Source organism: Mustela nivalis (genome assembly GCF_964662115.1).
Source record: "Mustela nivalis genome assembly, chromosome: 18".
In the NCBI taxonomy this organism is placed as follows: domain Eukaryota; kingdom Metazoa; phylum Chordata; class Mammalia; order Carnivora; family Mustelidae; genus Mustela; species Mustela nivalis.
The window spans coordinates 1,699,464-1,721,452 of NC_139037.1; the positions used below are offsets into that span (position 1 = coordinate 1,699,464).

Below are 21,989 nucleotides of genomic sequence, written 5' to 3' on the forward strand. Positions count from 1 at the left end.
CTGGTCTCCCTTCAAGCGTTCCGGCTTCTCTCCGGGTAACGAGTCTCAGCCGCCCGTAAACCACCGAACCCCCGGGAGCTCCAACTCCCTTCGCGACGCTCTCGGGTGACAAAGCGTTAACCCTGCATCTACCGGACGCTCCTGAGTTCCAAGGGCGACCGCGCGCCCCTCCTCAGGCCCCCGGAGCCCCGCGGGAACGAAAGTCCCACAAACGCTCCGCGACGCAAGGGCCACTCGGCCGCAAGCGTGTCGCCTCCAGGTCGCTCAATCTCAGGACGGCAGGAGAGGGTCGGGCGCGCTCCTCCCGGCGTCTCCCCGACGCGTCGGACGGACCGATACAAGCCGGCAGGGGGGACGCCGCCGCCCGGATCCCGCACAGAGCCCGACGGGGGCTCGACCCCCGGACCCCGGCCCGAGCGAGGGCGCCCCGGGGCCGCGGCGCTCCCAGGGCCACGCGGGCGGGCAGGAGACGGCGACCGCGACTCCCCGCGGCTGCTCCCCCGCGCGCGCGAGCCTCCTGCAGGCGGCCGGACCCCGCCGCGCCTCCCGCGCTCCCTGCACGGCGCGGGGCTCCCGGCCAGCCCGGAGGGCGCGGTCGTTCCGCGGGCCGCGGCGGAGGGGCGGGCGCCGTCCGGGGGAACGCAGGAGGCGCGGTCACCGGAAGCGCCGGCCGCCTCGGGGGCCGCGGGGAACAGCCCGGAGCACGGGGGACTCGGCGGCGGCCGGCGCCCTCCCCCGCGGACCCCCGGCGGCCGCCGCTTCCGGTGACCGCGCCTCCAGAGCCCGCGCCGCGCTTCCGCGTTTCCCTTCCGGGATCTCCACCGCCCCCGGCCACGTGAGTGCCGGCCCGCCGGCCGGAAGCGCGCGCGGGCGGGGCGGAAGTGACGCGTCTCCGCGCGCCGGCCCGGCGAGCGCGTATTTCCGGCGCGCCGCGCTGCGCCGCCCGCCGCTCGGGGAGTCCCGGTACCACCGCGGACCGGCGCGATGGGCAGGAAGGGCAAGAAGGAGAAGAAGGGCCGCGGGGCCGAGAAGACCGCCGCCAAGATGGAGAAGAAGGTGTCGAAGCGCTCGCGGAAGGAGGAGGTGAGCGGGGCCGGCTGCCAGGCTCCGCGCGCCCGCCGCCCGCCGCCGGGGTCCCGGGTCCCGTCGGGCTCCGCTCGGCCGGGAGGCGCCGCGCGGTCTGCGGCGAGGGTCGCAGCCTCCGGGCCTCCGTCCCCCTCCCTCGGGAGGGGGTGGGCGAGCCGCACTGCACTGCCGCCCGAGCCGCGGGCTTCCGAGGGCGCGTGCCGCCGGGTGCCGCGACCGCCGCCGCGCCTCTCCCGCGCCGTCTCCTTTCCGTCTCTCCCGGCCTCGGCGTCCTGCCCCGGCCGGGTCTGCGGAGCGGCCGGGCTGAGCTCAGCGCCCCGCTCCCTGTGGCGGTGCTTTCCGACGGCCCGGGCTTCGGTCCGCACCGCGAGCGGGCCCGGCAGCTGGGGCGCGCGGGCTGACGGCGGGACTCCGCGGCGAGTCAGCGGGGACGCGGGGCCCAGCGGCCGTGCGACCAGGTGTCCCCGGGTCCCAGCCCCGACTCCGCGCCGCCCCTTCTTCAGAGCCGCTCCTGTCTGCGTCTCCCCGTCTGTGCAATAACGGGGTCGGCTTTTCCTTCCGCCTCCGCCGCGCTCGGCGGACGGTTCCTCGCAGGTCGCCTGCACCGGCCGGGCAGCCCCAGGCCTGGGTTTGCACCTCCTCTCCGCCGCAGCTGGCTGGAAGGCCTCGGAGGAGCCTGACTGTCGGTGCAGCCTCCGCGTCTCCGTGTCTCACGGGGGACCACACGGGCCTGCGTGGGGAAGATAGGTTGCGGGGCGCCTTTCGAGATTATTTATTTATTGGACAGAGAGAGATCACAAGCAGGCAGAGAGGCAGGCAGAGAGAGAGGGAAGCAGGCCCCCCGCTGAGCAGAGAGCCTGATGCGGGGCTCGATCCTGGGACCCTGAGATCATGACCTGAGCCGAAGGCAGCGGCTTAACCCACTGAGCCCCCCAGCCCCAATATTCTCCCTTTCTTAAAGTCAGTTGTGTCACATAGGTAATCTCATCACGAGTGTGCGCCCCGTCGTTTCCTGGCTGCGGCCTGAGGGGAGCATCTTGGGGACAGCTGGGAATTCTGCCTCCCGCAGAACTCGTGAACCTGGTGACAACTTCACTTGCGTGTCACACACATTGCTCCCGCTTCCACGCTGTGCGTGTTGAAGGTAGTCTCTGTATGAAGGACACTGGGCCAGGCACTCTGGAGTAACGGGACTCCCGACGGGTGGTCCCTTCGGCCAGCTCTCCGGAACGTCCCAGTGGGTCAGTACTTTGTCCTGCCGGCCCGAGGCAGCGGTTTTGCATGGGGGATGTGGTGGTCAATAGGAGAGCCTTCAGGCATCTGCTCACATAGAAGTGGCAGGATAGTGGGTGCTTTTGAAGACCGCCGTGAGGGTGAAAATTGGCAGAGCCGTTTTGGACCCTATTTTGTCCCTATCGAGAAGAGTGAGCTGCCACGAAGCAGTTACGCACTTGAAGGCTTACCTTGGAGAAACTTCCAGCTACACAAAGACATTTCACAAAAATGACCACGGTAGTGTTTGTGAAAACAAACCATTGGATTTGACCCACATGTTCAGCAGCAGCAGGATGAGTGGAGAAGCTGAGCTGCAGCAGAACCTCTGCCGCGGTGAACAGGAGTGGAGTCGGGGCGTCCGACTTCACTCAGCAGCATCGAGCCACATAGCAGGTTTGCAGGCAAATTCACACTCCGATGCCGGCAATGTGAAGTTGAAACGTGTGAAACGATAATTCATACCTGTTGCTTGGGGGTGTGTTTACGTGCTGTAAGAGTATAAGGAAATGCGTGAGAGTAAGGCGCCCTCTGTCCCAGAAAGTGGGCTCATAGGTACATACAGGGGAGGCGGAGGGCTGCAGGCGGCTATTCAGGCTGAGGAACGTGGCGTTTTGATGAAAGGAACTAAGGCAAGGGCGCCTGGGTGGCTCAGTGGGTTAAATCCTCTGCTTTCGGCTCAGGTCATGATCCCAGAGTCCTGGGATCGAGCCCCTCGTCGGGCTCCCTGCTCAGCAGGAAGCCTGCTTCCTCCTCTCTCTTTGCCTGCCTCTCTGCCTACTTGTGATCTCTGTCTGTCAAATAAATTAAAAAAAAAAAAAAGGAACTAAGGCAGCCTGTGCAGCTTGGAGCCAGGAGGTGGGGTGGGAGATGAAATGGGCAGGATGGTTTTTAGGTTCAGGAAGGACATTGTGGAAGCTGGAACTGGGGCATGAGGGCTGGGGTTTGGAGAGAGAGAGAAACAGGGAAGGAGGAGGCGGGGACATGTAGATCCCTGCGTGAGCGAGGGGAGGAGAGTGTTGAAGAAGAGCGTGAGGACGGAAGGGAGTTTTCCCATGATGCACGGGTCACATGTTGCTCGCGTGTGTGGTCACTGGCAGATGCAGGGGTAGGACTCGACTGGGAATAGGAAGGCCAGGTTTTGGTGCCGTCCTGCTGGGCAGGTAGATTGGTGTCTTCCCTTCTAAATCTGCTCCGGCAGCTGTAGGAGCGGAGCCCTTCGTATCCAGCTCGGCTGTGGCTGCCGGCTGCTGCACGCTCGCCATGCAGGCACGGCTCTCCGCAGACAGTCTTGCTTGGGGCTCACCTTTTATCACTTTGGTGGGAGGGAGGTGAGGACAAAGTTAGTAAGTGAGCAGGGACCTCTCAGGCGCTGCTCTGCAGCCAGCAGCGCGTGTGGCGGGGTGGCCAGGCATGGCCGTGTGAGAAGCGGTTGAAAGTGTTGGCAGAAGTCGGGGAGGGCTTGTCTGAATGGGAGGCCCTTGGTGGGGACGCTGGGGTTTGGAATGAGGTGGTACACGCAGTGTGTGCCTCTCTCTGTGCTTCTGAGAAAGTTGCCTGTAGGGTCAAGCTCTGAGTGTTTTTGCAGGTGTCAGAGTCTGTGTCCCTGATATGGGGGCGCGTGTTCTCATCCCCAGATGTGACTGGACCCTGGGCGGGTCAGACAGGGCTGGCAGGTTGGCGCCAAGTTTAAAACCAGGTGTGACTACTTGTCTGTCTACAGGAAGACCTTGAAGCTCTGATCGCCCATTTCCAGACACTGGATGCTGCAAAGACTCAGATCGTGGAGACACCATGCCCCCCGCCTTCACCAAGGTATGTTGGCAGGACTCTTCGAGCAGCTGATAGATTTCTTGCCTATATTGGAAAGTCACTTTAAATTGGCACCATGTTTTCTTTATTAAAGATTTTATTTATTTATTTGACAGACACAGTGAGAGAGGGAACACAAGCAGGGGGAGTGGGAGTGGGAGAGGCAGAACCACCCAGCGGGCAGCCTGACAACACGGGGCTTGATCGTGACCTGAGCTGAAGGCAGCCGCTTAATGACTGAGCCCCTCCAAGCGCCCTGGGAGCATGTTTCCCATAAATAACCAGGCACGTGGTATGTTTTCCTCATTGAAACCTGTTCCCCTTTCAGACAAGTTCCTATAACACAGTTTTTCACTTTCCTCCTGAAGAATGGGAGTGAGGCTTTTCAGCTCTGTTGTCACAGGAAACACAGAAACGGGATTGCCCCTTGGCTGCTCTGCAGGGAGCGCCACTCGAGAGCTGTCCAGTTGGTCACAGTCTTGCACGGGAGTGTTGCCCCTGCGAGCTCTTAGGTTCCTTGAAACGTTTCAGAAGTGTCACAGGCATAGTCTCTTGTTGCTGTTTGTTCGTAATGACAGGTGTGATTTTCAAACAAAAGCGTGTATAAGCCATTTCAAATGAAATTTTCTTTAAAGATTTTATTTATTTATTTGACAGAGAGAAAGATCACAAGTAGGCAGAGAGGCAGGCAGAGAGAGAGAGGAAGGGAAGCAGGCTCCCCGCGGAGCAGAGAGCCCGAATCTGGGCTTGATCCCAGGACCCTGAGATCACGACCTGAGCTGAAGGCAGAGGCTTTAACCCACTGAGCCACCCAGGCGCCCCTTCAAATGAATTTCTAAATTATGTGGAGAACTCGAGAGTCTTCTGCAGGGTTTCACATACTTGGAATGAGCCAGAATGAGCTTTGGTTTTCCTCTTTCTTACTCTTTGGTGTCAATTCCTGTCCTCCTGGCTTCTGAGCCGCTGCTCTGTTACAAGTGGATTCAGGGCCTGTAATTCTCATATTTGCTACTGACACGCGAGCAGGGAAAACCGGGAACGCGGTGAGTCAGGAATCAGGAAAGGCCAAACAACCCTAGAAAAGATACCACGTTCTTCAGAGAAGGGGAAAAACATTAACTTCACAAGCACACAAGACTATTTGGTTTGGTTGAGAAATGATTTGCTTCCGTTCTCTCAGAATAAAAATTAATCTCACTAGTATTGTTGTCAGAAATGAGATTAATCTTGGGGCACCTGGGTGGCTCAGTCAGTTAAGCGACTGCCTTCGGCTCAGGTGGTGATCCTTGGAGGATCGAGCCCCGCATCGGGCGCCCAGCTCCGTGGGGAGTCTGCTTCTCCCTCTGACCTTCTACTCTCTCGTGCTCTCTCTTACTCACGCTCTCTCTGTAATAAATAAATAAAATCTTAAAAGAAAAAAAAAAAGAAATGAGATGAATTTTCCTAGAGCTGCCACCAGCCCAAGTGGAGGCCCAGGGTCCAGCACATCCGGAGGGAGCTGCCGGTCGTGCCTCTGGGGTTAGTCTCCCCCGTCCAGAGATGGGGGGACGACTTGGTGGCCCATGTGCAGAACGAGGGGACGCAGTGCTGTCCAGCAGCGCCCCGAGTTGTGCGGTGTCCCTGTCTTCAGCTAAGAGCAGCGTCAGGGAGCGGGGCGCACTCTTCCTGTGTTCGGCTTCTTACCCCGGGGCCACACAGCACTACCACGTGGTCGACCCACGTGGTCGACGCACGCCGTCCTCGGAGTGGCGAAGGCGAGTGAGTCCGTGAAATGGTGAAGGCTTTGTACCTGCGGCATCCCCGAGGGAAGCCATTCTGAATGTGAACCGGCCCCTCTCCCGCCTTTTGCTGACCTTTAAACTTTTCCTGAGGTAATGTGCCTAAAAAGCCAGGTTTAGTGTTAGGATATAATTAGGAACCTTGGTGCTTCCGTGTCAGCCGGGAGTTGTTTGTGACGGAGCTGGGATAGAGTGAGACTTTTCGGTCAGTCACCGCGGTCACGTCCCTTCTCCTCCTCCGTCACGTTCTGGGAAAAGCCGTGAACATGACTGGTGTTGTGAGTGCACGTGTCCCTGCGTATTGGCGGCGAGGGAGTGGAATGCGGAAGCGAGGGCCGTAACCCAGGAGCAGCAGCGGGGCAGGTGCAGGGCTGAGGGGGCGGCGTGGCCTGCTGTGGGGGGGCAGGGACCCTGCGGGCACCTGTGGGGGCTGTGGCCCTCACTCGGATTACTGTTACCAGCTGTGCTTGTTAATTTTACGTAGAAAATTTTAATAGGTGTTAAGGGAAAAAAGATTTGGGGTTAAATAACTTCGGGAAACATGGGGCGCCTGGGAGCTCCATGGGTTAAAGCCTCTGCCTTTGGCTCAGGTCATGATCTCAGGGTCCTGGGATCGAGCCCTGCATCGGGTTCTCTGCTCCGAAGGGAGCCTGCTTCCCCCTCTCTCTGCCTGCCTCTCTGCCTACTTGTGATCTCTGTCAAATAAATAAATAAATAATCTAAAAAAAAAAAAAAACTTTGAGAAACATTTTTTTTTTTTTTTTGAAATTAAAAAAAAAATTGTGGTAAAATATATCTAACATAGAATTTTCCATCTCATCCATTTTTAACCGTGCAGTCTCTGGGATTCCTAACACTCCCGATGCTCTGGACCCGGGGATGTCTCTCCCGATGCCCCTCCTCTCGGCCCCCGGGAGCCTGACGTCCCAGTTTCTGATAGACGTGGAGTCACGGAGTCACACAGTGGCCCTCCTTTTGTGTCTGGCCTCTTTCCCTTCACGTAACGTCCTCAAGGTTCATGCTGTTGTAGCGTGAATCTGAACTCTGTTCCTTTTTAAGACTCAGTAGTGTCCCGCTGTACGGCTGGAGCACGTCCGGGTGTTGACGGACTGCTGACGGACGGACGGGCGCGCTGTACGGAGCTTGGCCTGCGGGCTTCTGCTCCGTTCGTGTTTGCAGGTTTCTTCTGTACGCACCCGGCAGTGGAATTGCTGGGTCATGTGCTAATTCTGTGTTTTTAACTGTCAGACTGTTCTCCACAGAGTAGTCCCCCCCTCCTTTGTTTTTAAAGATTGATCAGGGCGCCTGGATGGCTCAGTCATTAGGCGTCTGCCATCAGCCCCGGTCATGATCCCAGAGTGCTGGGATCGAGCCCCACATGGGACTCCCTGCTCAGTGGGGAGCCTGCTTCTCCCTCTCCAGCTCCCCCGTGCTTGTGTTCCCTCTCTTGTGGTCTCTCTCTGTCATAAGTGAATAAAATCTTTAAAAAAAAGTGATTTATTTATTTTACAGAGAGAGAGCATGAGCAAGGGGAGGGGCGGGGGGAGAGAGAGAATCTCAGACAGACTCCACACGGAGCACAGGGCTCGATCTCACAACCCTGAGATCATGACTCGAGCTGAAGGCAGATGCTTAACAACTGAGCCACCCAGGTGTCCTGTCAAACAGTTTTGATTGTGACTTAAGAGGACGGGCCCGTGGAACGGGTCAGCTGTGGGAAACTCGGCACGTACCTTAGGGGCACCTGGACTCCTCACTGCTTGATGGTTTTCACCCAAAAGCTGTGTGAGTCACTCAGCTCGGGGGCCCCCTCGTACTGTGGCCGCGACGTTGATTTTAAGGGATGGGGGCCTTAGTTTCCGTTCCCGTTGCCAGGCTTGTGTTGCACAGGAGTCTGGGGAGGTGATGCGGCCTCTGGCGGAAGGGAGGCGGCTCTGGGCTGGGGGCCACGGGCCGGAGTGTGTGGTGAACTGCTGCCTCTGTCTCTTGCAGGTTACATGCCTCCCTCTCGGCTCATCCCGAGAAAGATGAGTTAATCCTTTTCGGAGGTGAATATTTCAATGGCCAAAAAGTAAAGTATATATTATATTTTTTTCTTTCCTCCTCAAATTTTCACGGGTCTCGTTTTGAGTAAAATTAGTTTAAAGCGGTGATAGCAGATTTGCACTGGTCCCACGTCCTGAGCCTGCAGGTCCGGCTCGTGACCTTGTCCTTGAGAGGCCGCCGGGCTCCTCCCGTGAGCTTCAGAGTCGCTGCTCTTCTGGCCCTTTGGGTTGATGATTCGTGAGCTCATGATGGGGCTCAGAGTTGTTTGGGAAAGTGGAGGAGAGTGCGGTAGAGTGACGAGCTCAGCTTCGTTTCTGGGCGGGCCAGAGAGGCCAGCATTTGGGAATCGCGTAGGAAGCATTAGGAGAACGTGGGTTGGCTTTCTCCGCGCGAGGATCCCTGTGAGCCTGAACTCCACGCGGAGTTCAGAGCTCCGAACTCTCACGCCTTTAAGAGCCAGGCTGGACTCTGAGAGGTGACTTGCCGGGCAGCAAAGGATCTGGGTACCGTAGGGACTGCTGGGCGTGGCTGTCATTATCCCAGGGACGCAGGGGGCCCAGCCGCAGGCTTCCCGCACTGGTGGGATTTACGTGGCATTAGGAAACGCGTTTCCTGGGGAAAGCTGGTGATTGAGGTCCCGCTTTCCACTTACTGTCGCTTGGTTGGAGGCTTCACGGATGACACAGAGTCCCTCTTCCTTTGGCAGACGTTTATGTATAACGACCTGTACACCTACAACATCAGGAAGGACGCCTGGACCCGAGTGGAGATCCCCAACCCACCTCCGAGACGCTGTGCGCACCAGGTATGTGTCCGTGCTGACGCTCTGCCTTCTTCCTTGCCTGGGAGCCTTGTGTTCTGTGCGCGTGGGGTTGGCGGACGACACGCGGCCTGGTTCGGAAGGGTGGGGGCTGACACGTGGGTGCGCTTGCTGTCCCCGTTTGGATGCGTTGAGAAGCTTCTGCTCTTCAGCGTGTTCACTTACGAGATGGTGTCGAGCACCGTCTCCAGGCGGTCGAAGAGCGTGGGAAAGAGGCCCGGTCGGTCTTCCTCGTGTGGTGCCCAGCACACCGCAGGCACATGGCAGCACGCCCATCCTCCGTCGGAGTGAGAGGCTCCCGCAGGCCCCAGACCTGGTGGTCAGAGAGAGGAGTTCCTCGGGAGAAACCGAGTGTTCCGACGTCGTTGCTAAGGAGCGAATCGTAACCAGAGATCACGAAGCGGCTGATGTCAGCTTGTTGTCACTGGTTTCTGCTCACCCCGGGGAGCTCTGCCAGAGCTGCTGCTGTCCGGTTCTGTAACTCCACGAGCAAGGGCCCTTGGTCTGCTCTGTTACTGTCCTAAGCTCGGACTTGGACCAGTGTCAGGGTGCAGGGAATAATTGGAACGAGTGATGTGTTTTCAACCTGGAGAGAGAAGGTTGTGCGAGCCTGCCTTGGTGCGAGGGAAGCATCCCCCCGCGGCACGTGGGGATCCTTTATCGGGTTCTCTGCTCACGGGCACCCACAGGTCTGAAACCGGTTCTGAGAAGCGGACTTGGCTGCCTGAGCTGCACCCGAGACCGGCAGGCATTTGGACTGGTTCGTCTTGTGGAAAAGAAGGGTGTACTTGCAGGTTTAGCCGTCAGATCTTCGTAAGCTTGGGTTTTAATAAATAATGCATTTTTTTTCTTTTAAAGCTTTTATTTATTTGGCAGAGAGAGAGAGAGGCCAAGCAGGGGAGCGGCAGGCGGAGGGAGAAGCAGGCTCCCCACCAAGCAGGGAGCCTAATGCAGAACTTGATCCCAGAACCCTGGGACCATGACCTAAGGCAAAGGCAGATGCTTAACTGACAGTCCCCAGGCACCCCTAGGTCACGGATGTTGAAGTTTGATCTGTTTGCCAGAGACCCTCAGTTCTTGAGAACGTGTGATCTGCCCCAGGCCTGCAGGCTGAGGACAAGTCCTGTCCTGTCCCAGCCGTGGTCTCTCCATGTCCCCAGCCCTCCCACGTACCTCCGTGCAGTCCTGAACCCGCAGAGCGCTCACATTCTCATGGAGCGGTCCCTCTCTGGCCCGCAGGATGTGATGTGGGCTCGGGCTGCTTTTGCGTTTGTTTTCTTCGCTGTTTTATTTTATTTTATTTAATTAATTTATTTTATTTATTTATTTTTTTAAAAAAGATTTTATTTATTTATTTGGCAGAGCACTCACAAGTAGGCAGAGAGGCAGGCAGAGAGAGAGAGAGGGAAGCAGGCTCCCCGCTGAGCAGAGAGCCCGATGCGGGGCTCGATCCCAGGACCCTGAGATCATGACCTGAGCCGAAGGCAGAGGCTTTAACCCACTGAGCCACGCAGGCGCCCCTCTTAGCTGTTTTAACCACAGTTACTAACTGCATTCTTGAAGAATTAGTGTAAAAGCCTTCGTGATTTTTAAATGCAGTGACTTTGCCGGAGTACGGGGCAGGCTCTGATTCACGTGCCTGCCTTGGGAAAACTTTGCTAGTCTGGGACTAAATAATGTCTTTGTAGTTAAGGTTGGTTTGCTGTTCTCTCCGAATTTCCCAGTGAAGTAGAGCCACAGGAAACAGAACATTGGTTGTAAAGTCTTTGGCCTGAAGGTCATTACAGTCCGAGTTCTACAACATTGAATTCTGAGACCTAGAACCTTCCTTCTGACCGACGTGTTCAGTGTGATGTCAGCGGCCACGTTCTTAATCTTCTTTCTCACGGTGGCGGGGTGTGCGGGGAGGAAGGCCGCATGCGCACTCTTCTTTCTCTGCTGCTTCTGGAGTTCTGCGGGGTGAGGTGGACTTCAGTGTGTAATTGGAGAGTTTACGTGACTTTACTGTGAGATCACAGAGGCAGAAAGGGCTGTGGCGCTGCTGGGTGTGCGGCCGGACGTGTGCAGGCTTCAGTAGCTCACCCCTCAGCACCCCGTTCCCTGGAGGAGGGGAGGGCGCGTCCACACGGCTCTGCCTAGATCGTGAGGCTGCCACCGCCAGCAGGAGGGGCCACTGAGAACTGTGGGGACAGACGGCAGGGAGGTGGCGGTCGTGAAATCATGTCTTCTTGGTCCCTGGCTGGTTTCTGCCAAAGTCGTACCTGAAACGCACACGAAACACGAGGTGTTCTTGCCTAAAGTAGCAGACGGTGACGGTTAAAACATCAGCCTCGCGCATCAGTGAGCAGCAGGTAATTTCTGGAGAGAGGGTGATGCACGGGAGGCCTTTCTCCTGAGACGGCAGAAGTCATGGTGGCCCCCGGAGCTGCAGAAAGTGTCGGCCTCTGTGTGAGTAGTGGCGTCTCCGACGGGGTGAGCGGGCATTGCGGGGGTCCCGGCTTGCTCCCTCAGGAAGCAGGAGGCATCTTTCACATGCGAGGCACCCTTCCGGGGCTGGGATATGGCGACAGAAAAGAACAGTTTGCCTTTCCTGATGATGATGTCCCATGTCTCGTGTTACTCTGACCCCGAGGGCGTCTTGTGTTTTTTGGACTCGCGCTTTCACGAAGCTGAAGCTGCTGTAACGTCCATTCGGAGTCTGATCCTTCGGATTCTGATGGGCTTGTTTTTGGCATTTGGAGGGAGACTGGGGAGTTTGGGGTTTTCCCGACATGACTTCATTCCAGATCTGCAGCAATAAGCAGGCCTCATGGGACAGGTCAGAGCGAGGTGCGGGCAAAGCTGGCCTCGCCTCGCCCCCAGAGCAGGGTGCCATGCCGTCCGCCCGTCAGCAGGCCCAGCTTTGTCTTTATGAGGCCCGGGTGACGGTTTCAGCAGTTCCTTCCGGGCGGCGGTGTGTGTGCGCGGGCATGCCGGCCGGCCGGGCCTGTCCTGAGGAGCTGCCCGGTGGTCCGGCCTCTGCCTCGATGTCTTCCATAAGAGGACTCCGTATCTGAGGATACCACAGGAGGTCATTTCGTTCGTGCTGGACTTCGTTGCAAAACGTAAACTCTGGAAGATTTCCTTACTGGGTCCGGAATGTATTACTTTTGTGTCATGTTTTGACATGAATGTGCCTTTTATGGCTGTGTTCTGGGAAATACGTTTTTTTCTTCTGCTGCGGGACATTTTAGAGTACGGCGTGTTAATTCTGTGGACAGCTTTAACTGGCAGTGACCCTCACGAGAATCAGTTTTGGAGACATGTGGCACAGATCGTGACCTGGATTAGACCCCTTCCGAAGCAGTTTCCCTGTCACTCACTCAACAGTTACGAAATAGAAAGAGATTGGAAATTTGACTTGGACGAGACTGAAACTTCTGGGCGGGAGTTTTAAGATCCTGTCGCGAACTCCCGAACGAGCCACTTCGCTCCTTCCTCTTTCCGTAGACAAGAAACTTTTCTGTTTTGGTTTTCCCCTGGTTGCTTTGATACAGAGCTGTGGGTGGTTTTTCCTCACCGTCGATTAGAAATGTCCGAGTGGGGCAGGTTACTTGAAGTGACAGGACTCGTAAGCACGCCTGGTGGAGGGTGTATTTGTGCAGTCGTGTGACGTCCTTGCTGTGCGTCTCGGTGCAGGCGTGCACACGAGTCGCCCGTAGAAAACCCTGTTAAGACGGTTCAGTTTCAGCAGCATCAGGAACGCACCGGAGCGCCTCCCGACGGGCACTGCACAGACTTTTTTTTCTTTCCCAGAAGAGGGAAAAAGGGAAGATGAATTTAGTTTGCCCTAAGACCCATTTTCTTCATCTTTAGGGGTGGCAAGTGAAGGGAGATTTTCTTTATTATCTTTTTTCTTAAGAACCTCAAAAAGAGTAGTTGAGCAGGAAGTGCAGATGTAGAATGTATCCTGCTTTGTCTGTATCTGGTGCCCCGGAAGGGCTTCTCCAGGGGCTGCGTGTGTTGGAGGGAGCCGGCGGCGCGGGGCCTGCGCGTGTGAGCGCGTTCTCGCCACATGCCCTTTGCTGCTTTTCTTTGACTTGAATTTCCTCCTTTTTTCGGATGACTGGGGTTGTGTTAGGTTCTAGTCTTTGAAGGCTGGGTCTGGTTTGAGGTTGGTAGGAAGATGATTGCCTAGTACTTCTCATGTAGGAGTTTTGAAATCATTCTTAAAAGGTGGAGAAAGTTTTGTGTGACTAAGAATCTCAACCCTGGAGCCCAAACAGAAGCTGTGTTTAGTTCAGAATTTCTTATACTTGTTCCTCTTTCCCTGACAGGGGCTCACTGATTTGTTTCTCTTCATTTATACATTTGTCTAAATGTTTATGTGTTTTTCTTTTTTTAAGATTCCATTTATTTGACAGAGAGAGATCACAAGCACGCAGAGAGGCAGGTGGAGAGAGAGGGGGGGAAGCAGGCTCCCCGCTGAGGACCCTGGGATCACGACCTGAGCCGAAGGCAGAGGCTTAACCCACTGAGCCGCCCAGACACCCTTCAGCTTTATTTCTAAGTGGAAATGTCTGGTTTTACTTTGGTTTTACACGATATGCGTGCTAGAGATGAGAGATGTTCCGTTTTCTGGCTTCCACTGCTCCAACGAGAGGTTTCTGGTCATTTTTATCTTTGCTCTCCCGTATCTAACGTGTCTGTTTCCTCCTCCAAGTCTGCTTGAAAGATTTTCTCTTTGCTGTTGGCGTTTTAGCAGCTGGGTTTTGAGGTCCCTCGTGGTGTTCGGGGGTCCGGCGAGGTGTACGTTAGGCCGCTTCGCGTCGTCCAGTAGTCAGTGAGTCTGTGCCTCCCGGCAGCCTTTTTCTTTTTGGCTTCATTTTGGGTCGTGTTTGTTGCCCTTCCCAGTGGATGTGCCCTGAACCTGCACAGTTTTTCTTTCACAAATGGTGTTTTCTACCGAGGGTGTTTGGTTTTGATGACCTTTCCCATGTCTGTCTGTTCTGTTCATTTTTCCTGTAAATCCCTGGGCGTGTTTGTACCTGTTCTGCGTCCTCGTGTTCTCCTTCTCTCGTCTCGCTTCTGGGCCTCTTTCTGCTCTGACTTTTCTTCTTCTAAGGGGTTTCGTTTTCCTCCTAGGAATGTTGTGGTCAGCTGCTGGTCAGACACCAGAGGGTGCTCCTGGCGCGCGGCAGCAGCTGGGTAGACGGGCGCATGCTACCCGCTGGCTGTCTGGATTTTGTCCTCCTGTCGGTGAAGGACGAGGTCGGTCCTGGCCCGCGGTTCTGTCACTCGCAGGTTGCCGTGATCTTCCGAGGCTTTCCCTCTGGCTGGCCTAGCTCCAGGCTGCGGCCTTTCCGGGATCTCCACTGAATGCCCTGGTGTTCAGCGACACATTTCGCTTTGTCTGGTTGGAATTGGCTGGGCCCCGGGCCCCTGGTAAGCTCAGGCTGTTCGCAGGCGTTCAGCTTTGCCCGCAGCTCTTTGCCCGGCCGCCTGCAGTCCCGCCTCGCAGCTGTGCTGCTTGGGTTGGAAGGCCCCAGTGGGGTCCCCGTGTGGATTCACAGCGTGCTCTCTCCCCAGCTCCCTGCCCTGCAGACTGCAGCCCTCAGCGTCCCTGAACTGTGACCTTTGTCTCCACGGCTCAGGAAGACCACCTGTCCTGGGGCTGCTTTCCCTGCAGCAGGGGCAGAAAGCGCCCCCAGAGTCGACGTGCTCATCCCGCCCGATCGCAGACTCTCAGGAGCACGGCTGCCCCTCCTGTCGCCTGGTTACAGCTGCTTCGTGGATGGTCCAGTGCTCCCCTGTGGATGGGGTCGGGGAAGCGGGACTGCTCCGCTGCGCGGTGGTCCGTCGGGTTAGAAGGGCGGGTTTAACACCTGGGTCGTTAGAGCCGTAGCCTGCTCTTGGCCGTGTGCGAGCTCTCCTCGTGGTGCCCACAGTCTTCGAGGAGCGGCTTAAATGCAGCTCCGAGGTCATGGACCATGAGCCTGCCTCTGTGCAGCCTCCGGGGTTCCCACGGGGCTGGGCCTGCCGTTGCAGGCCAGTGGGGATGCGGCATGACAGACCGAGCTCTACTTGCATGGACTTTGACTTCTTTTTTTCCCCCAAAATGACAGAAAAAAGTGAGGCGCCTAGCTGGCTCAGTCGGTTAAGTGTTTGACTCTTGGTTTTGGCACAGGTCTTGATCCTTGGGGTCATGGGATCAAGCCCCGCATTGGGCTCTGCCCTTGGTGGGGTCTGCGTGGGATTTTTTCCCTCTGCCCCATGTGCACACACACTTTCTCAAGTAGATGATTTATCTATCTGTTTATTTATTTATTTATTATTTATTATTTTGTTTTTTTATTTTTTAAAGATTTTATTTATTTGACAGAGAGAAATCACAAGTAGTCGGAGAGGCAGGCAGAGAGAGAGGAGGAAGCAGGCTCCCCACTGAGCAGAGAGCCCGATGCGGGACTTGATCCCAGGACCCTGAGATCATGACCTGAGCCGAAGGCAGTGGCTTGACCCATTGAGCCACCCAGGCGCCCCGATGATTTATTTATTAACGTACCATGTGTGACTTGTTTCAGGGGTCCAGGTCTGTGATTCAGCAGTCTTACCCAGCTCACGCGCTCCCCTCCGTCCCTCCCCGCTCCCCCCACGCCCTCCCCTCCAGCAGCCCTCCGTCTGCGTCCCGAGACCAAGAGTGTCTCATGGGTGGTCCCCCTCTCCGGGTTCCTCTTGTCTCCCTTTCCCTCCCTTCCCCTGTGACTCTGTCTCTTTCTCAGCCTCCTCATATCAGTGTCAAATAGATCTTTTAAAAAGTAGATTGAGGGTGCCTGAGTGGCTCAGTGGGTTAAGCCGCTGCCTTCGGCTCAGGTCATGATCTCAGGGTCCTGGGATCGAGTCCCGCATCGGGCTCTCTGCTCAGCGGGGAGCCTGCCTCCTCCTCTCTCTCTACCTGCCTCTCCGTGTACTTGTGATTTCTCTCTGTCAAATAAATAAATAAAATCTTAAAAAAAAAACAAAGTAGATTGAAAAACTTACCATGTAAGTGATAAAGATTCATTATGAAAAAATGAAAAGAATTAAAAAGCAGAGTAAGTCCATTGTCCATTTTCATATCTCTTGTCTAAACACGTGACTTGGGGACAGCTGGTGGCTCAGTTGGTGAAGCATCTGCCTTGAGTTCAGGTCATGATCCCGGGTCCTGAAATCAAGTCCTGCGTCGGGCTCCCTGCCCGCGGGGCGTCTGCTTCTCCACCGTCCTGGCTTGTGCTTGCACGCTCGTGTGTGCGCGTGTGCTCTCTCTTTCTCTCAAATAAGTAAAATCTTAACAAAAACAGACACACGTTCCTGCACATCTGTACTTCCTGCTAGCTGGCCCAGCCGTCAGACCCGCGGGGCGTGCACTGTCTGTAATGTGGTAGCTCGAGGTGCTGTTGTAATGTGCAGCCTGATGGGCCTGCCAACCCCACTAACTCCGAAAATTGTCAGATTTGGGCCTCAGCGGATCAGGACGTGTGCTGTAATGATTGGAAATGGTCAGTGTCTTCCCTGCACATGCATTGGCATTTCAGAGTGCGAGGAAGCGGGCTCGTCTCTTCACAGGGTGGTCCTCTGTGTGGAGATGGGTACTGTGTCACCCTGACTGCGTCTGCAGGACTCCCGAGTTAGTGCAGGGCCACAGTGGCTTGGTGACGGCCACAGTTCTGCAGCGTCCTGAAGTGGCTCAGGGCGCTGCCGCAGGAGCTCTGGGGTGCCCAGGGGTGCCCGGGGACAGAGCCTGCTGGGAGACACTGCCGACCCGGCCAGTGAGCGCTTTCTTTCCGGACCTAGTCCCCCCCTGCTGCATGGCCTGCCACGGTGGCCCCTGCTTCGGAGCTCCTGGGCCAGAGGGCCCCCCTGGTGTGACGGATGCTCCTGTGGTGTCGACTTCGTGGCCGACTGCCCGTGGTTGGTGATCGCAGGAGACCGGCCCGGCCTCCGCTCTGCCACAGGCCAGGTTTGCAGGGTGTGTGCACAGCCTGTTTCCGTGCAGTTGTCCCCTCGGCCACACTGTTTGCAGACTGGCGCACCGCGCCCTGCCGTCAGCCGGGTCAGCCGGGTCGGCCGGGTCAGCCGGGTCGCCACCGTCCTTAGGACCGGGCCGCCTCTCCGGTGGAGTGTCATGGAACTAGAGCTCCAGGGGGCAGGACTCCCCGTCACTGGGCGGCCACGGAAGTGGCTGTCGCGGGTTCAGGCGGTCGTGGTCAATGGCCCGTGGCCTGCAGCAAACTCCCGGAGAGACCAGGCGTTCTGAGGTGAGGCGCGGCTGTGGGGGCAGGGTGTCCCCAGGGCGAGAAGAGGGCGTGGGTTCTGGTCGTCTCGGCAGGGGCTTCCGGTGTCACTCGTAGCGCGTGTCCGTCTGCACCGAAGCTTGTGTTCAGAGAGCCGTCTGCTCCCTCGCCAGCACACCAGCCCAGAGCTCGGAAGCCCTGCACCACGCCGTCCAGAGACCGCCTTTAAAACCCTCCGAACCGGTGTGCGTTTGCGTCTGTGTGGGTCGTTTTCCGGGGAGTGGCGTTCGCTCTTACTTTAGCTGCCGGGAGCACATGCCCTTCCACGGTAGAGTTCCTTTTCTGGAAAACCTGAAGGCGTGGACTTGCTTTGACACATGCTTTCTAGTTACATGATTTGACTCGCTTTTTCCGCTCTCGGGGGGGGCCCAGGACGGTGGTTCCGGTCTGCCGTGGCCCGAGTGTGTGCTTTCCTGCTGGTATTTCGTGGGTGCTGGGTATTCTTCGTCGTCGTTGAGGTGGTGACCTCGGGCATGTGAGTGACCTGAGCCCTGGAGTTCCCGTCCTCACTCTGCCCCCCCTCAGCTGGGCGCGTGGGTGTGTGAGGCGGGCCCGGGGACCACTGCTCCGAGAGCTTGGATACTCTGCTAAGCCCAACCACGCCTTTTTTTTTTTTTTTAAAGATTTTATTTATTTATTTGAGAGAAAGCAGGTGGGGGGAGAGAGAGAGAGAGAAGGAGCAGAAGCGGGGAGAGGGAGAAGCAGGGAGCCTGGTGCGGGGCTCCCTCCCAGCACCCCAGCACCACGACTCTAGCCGCAGGCAGACGCTCCCCCGATGGAGCCGCCCAGACGCCCCAGCCCAGTGACACTTGGAAGTACGCCCTCGTCAGGCGGCAGGCGTCCGGCGTGGTGTCACACTTGCTTGCCTCGCTCCGTCCTCTCCCGGGCCCTCGGCTCTGCGGCTGCCGAGCCTCCGGGATGTGCGGCCCCAAGGGCACCGTTTGCCCCGCTTTCGCTTGCCTTTGCTGTTGTGTGTCTGTCCCTGGAAGTACGTGTCGGGAAGCGGTGGGCGTCCGACGCGGGTGTTTGGTTTGTCGGTGGGGTGGAAGATGCTCGTCCCACGCAGCTGGAGAAGGGGTTCGCGCGCGGCCCAGCAGCTTTAGTCTCCGTATTTGAGAAGAAGAAGGCGCTCTGTTCGCTGGTGGTAGAGCTCTTGCGAGTGTCTGACGCTGCTGGGTCCGCTGGAACGGGGCTGGGGCTGGCCTGCGTCCGTCTGCCTCCTGGGAATTCCGGGACGTGCGGTGGGTGTCGGACTGCGGAGGATCTGCCGAATGCGGGATTTTTGAGGCCTCTTCCCTCAGACTGGGGAAGATGATCGCTGAGCATGGGTGCTGGCTGCGGCCACCGTGTGTGGTGCTCTGCGGCGTCCCGGGGACGCGGACCCAGCTGAGCGCCGCATGGCGGCCCTGACCTCTCTCTCTCTTCTCCAGGCTGTGGTGCTTCCTCAGGGCGGAGGACAGCTGTGGATATTTGGAGGGGAGTTTGCTTCTCCCGACGGAGAACAGTTCTACCACTACAAGGATCTCTGGGTGCTGCACTTAGCCACCAAGACCTGGGAGCAAGTAAGGTAAGGTACTGGGCAGTGAGCTTGACCTCCGGCCTGGCTCCGGTCCTGCACCGGCATTCTGCGTTCACGGGGAGGCCGCTCCAGCTCTTGGAAGTCCGGGGTTCCGAGGAGCAGGAGTGCAGAGCCGCGAGCGGCCAGTCTCGCTGGTGCCGGAAGGCAGGCAAGAGCTCGTCTTTTTCTCTAGACCCTTCTCGGAGAAGCCCGGCCCGGCGATCGCTCCCTGACCACTGACTTTGTTGAAGGCCTCGCTGGGCTCCCTGGGACAGCCCGGTGTCCCTCCCAGTGTCCCTCAGTGGCACCCTCAGTGGTCCCTCAGTGGCACCTACGTGCAGCGTCTGGAATGCCGTCCCCCTCCCGGGACATCTGTGAATCCCCTCGGAGGCAGTGCTGGGTGTCTGCTTGCTGGCAGTGGACTGTGGTCGTCCCTACGAGGGACTGGTCTTCGGTCTGGTGGACCGAGACTAGCGGAGCTGGGAAGAGGGGGGAGGACAGGGCGAGCGCGTCCTTGTGCTCCTCAGTGAACCAGGCTCCACCATGGTTGCTGGTGTAAGTTCTGCCCCGTCTTGGACACTGGTGATGGCTTTGTCGCATCTGGACCGCACGCTCAGCCGCTCAGAGCTGCACGTCGGCAGAACGACCGCAGGACGACAGATGGAAAGTAGGGTTCGTTGGCTTTATTCTTCAGTGTCGGGGGTCATGTGCCCCGTGGCTGGGGCCACGCACAGCACAGTCCCCGAACCCTGTCTTCGCTGTCACAGGCTCCGACCAGAGCTTCCTCGTGTGCTGGAGCAGGCGGCTGGATTGCAGAGTTCAGTCACAGGGCAGCACCCTTTTCGGGGCCTGGGACTTCGATGGGAAGGGAGCCCCACTCCCCAGGGGCCGCGGCGGGTGGTGTGAGGAGGCTGCTGACGCCGGGCTGTGCAGGCCGGCTCTGACCGGCTCCGGGCCCGGGCTGGTAGCTCGCTGGAGGCTGCTGTGTGCGAGGAGGGCGTGTGTGGCCCCGGCTCAGCGCAGCCGCTGCAGGGGTTCGAGTTCAGCTTACCGAAGTGGGAACTGGGGAGCCTTGTGAACGCTGCCGAGGGCTGATGTCCTTTCTGGTCCCTCGCTCACTCTGAGAGACGTTCATCGCCTCGGTGGGCACAGGGTTCAGTCATGTTCAGTCGAAAGTGGTTTTGTCGTGCACATGTGGAACCTGGTCATTTGTCCTCAGTTGAAAGCGTCTTCAGGCCCAGGGCGCCCGCCCGTGTTCCTCGTGCCGGGCTCAGTTGTTAACTTAGCGCTCGTCTGTCCGTCTTTGGGGAATTGATTCACGATATTTTCTTCACTTTTTTATCAGTTTGAGTAGCTTTTTGTCCATAATTCTTGGGTGGGTGAGCGGCAGTGCTCAGCTCCACGAGAGAATGCGGCCCCCTTGGCGGGCTCCGCGGGGCCGGGGCTGCTGGTGGCTGCGGGGCCGTTCTCAGCTGCATTGCCGGGCGCGCGGTTTCTCGTGGCCTTCAGCCCTGCCTGCTTCTGCGGCGTGTGCTGTGGGTGTGGAGCACGGAAGCCGGGGCACTAGGGACACATGGCCACTCGGGGATGTGCCCTTTGAGGGGCTCGCTGTGGCCGCTGTCTCCCAGCCAGCCCGGGACAGCCACCCTTGCCTCCGTGCGACCCGGGCTGTCAGTCCCAGCACGTGCGCACGGCGTTCACGGCTTCTGTCCTGTGTCGGAAGTGGTCTCCGTGAAACAGGTCCCCGCGGTTTGGAGGCTTTCTGCGATTGTGGTGCCAGAGTTTATGGAAAGCGTGTCGTAGAGAGTGTTGGAGGCGGACAGGGAACTGTGCGGTGCTTCCTGTCGCCGTTCTTTTTTTTTTTTTTTTTTTTTTTAAGATTTTATTTATTTATTTGACAGAGATCACAAGTAGGCAGAGAGGCAGGCAGAGAGAGAGAGGAGGAAGCAGGCTCCCCAATGAGCAGAGAGCCTGATGCGGGGCTCCATCCCAGGACCTTGAGATCATGACCTGAGCCGAAGGCAGCGGCTCAACCCACTGAGCCACCCAGGTGCCCCCTGTCGCCGTTCTTAACCTGTGCTCGTCCGGGGGCAGTGGCGGGCCTGGGGCACCCGGGCTGCTCTGTTTTACTTTGTGTCTGAGTTCGTCCAGCCTTCCTCCCGGTAAGGGCCTTGGGTCTGGTGGGTGAGCGTCGCGCGAGCTGTCCGACAGGCCACGTGCCCCTGACCAGGAGGTCCGGCCTGCGAGGCAGGAGAGGGAGGGTTCTGTCCCCAGCCCTGCCTCCGATTCTGTGTGCCACCAGCTTCTGAACGAGTGGCTAGGTTTCTGTGTTTTGCTGCTTCACGCATTTATCGTTGAGCTGTTTTCTGTCTTCACGGCTGACGAGAAGCAGAAAGTCCGAAGTGGCGTTCGGGAGGCATTACGTGACGACCATTGCCCACGTCCGTGTCCTCGGTGGCTCCCATGCTGTATGATCTCGGGCATCGAGCTCTGTCTTTCTGTAACGCTTGGTGCTCGGACCGCCCGCAGGCTGCAGCCCTTCCCCCGCCCCGCCTGCCCCAGCGGTGGTTCTGAGCCGAGGAGGGAGGTGCTGCCTGCGCCGCCCCCTCTCCTGGGCCGCCCCCTCTCCTGCCCTCCCGGCTTCCCACCGCCCTCCACGTGGGGCGGGGGAGGGGAACGCGCAGATCTGCAGAAGGGTTTCCCACTGCTCCAGAAGCCACGAGAGCTGACTCACGTGACCATGGGACCCGTTGGTTTCGTAGGGGGGATGGTGCCACTAGGACACAGAGGGCGGGGACCGGCAGGGAGAGGGGGCACGAGCGTGTGTTCCCACGGAGACCGTAGAGGAGCAAGCCCCGGAGCCCCACGCGGCTCGGCTCGGGGGAGACGGCGCAGGGGTGATGGCAGGCCAGCCGCAGATGAAGGCGGGCGCCGCTCCGGGGTGGGAGGCGGGCGAGCAGGACGAGCAGGACGAGCCCCAGGCAGGACGTTGGTGCGTCTGTCGGCCCTGCGCTCTGTTCGTTTCTCGGTAAACGTTCTCACTCCTGTGGGGGTAGCTTTATGGTTGAGGAGGCTTCCCGAGAAGGGTCACGGCCAGCTTCGGCTGTGTTAAATCGGCATGTCGCGTGTATTGAGCCCCTTTCCTGGCTTTCAAGGAGGTTTTCCCTTTGGGAGGGCAGGGCGGATGCCCTCTCGCTGGCTGACGACTTCTGACTGATCGGAGACAGCAAGTGTGCTGGCCCATACTTGTGTGCAGGGGCCGGTCTGGAGAAAGGGCCTTTGGGGGAAGCAAGTTCAGGTTGCCGGGC

General features: G+C 58.1%; 1 protein-coding gene across 8 annotated transcripts in view; it reads left to right on the forward strand.

The window, feature by feature from the left end:
• The first annotated feature begins 891 nt into the window (after positions 1-891).
• Positions 892-21,989, forward strand: part of KLHDC4 (kelch domain containing 4) — a 44,601-nt gene continuing 23,503 nt past the window's right edge. Inside the window, exons 1-5 of one of the 8 annotated variants that reach the window (XM_082711536.1) lie at positions 892-1,083; positions 4,082-4,173; positions 7,941-8,019; positions 8,701-8,799; positions 18,554-18,690. In XM_082711536.1, the coding sequence (XP_082567662.1) occupies positions 985-1,083; positions 4,082-4,173; positions 7,941-8,019; positions 8,701-8,799; positions 18,554-18,690 (506 nt within the window). In that variant the 5' untranslated portion in view covers positions 892-984. Of the gene's footprint in view, positions 2,755-3,499; positions 3,522-4,081; positions 4,174-7,940; positions 8,020-8,700; positions 8,800-17,068; positions 17,088-18,553; positions 18,691-21,989 lie in introns of those variants that run through there. The other 7 variants (XM_082711541.1, XM_082711540.1, XM_082711542.1 and 4 more) reach the window with 7 other exon arrangements.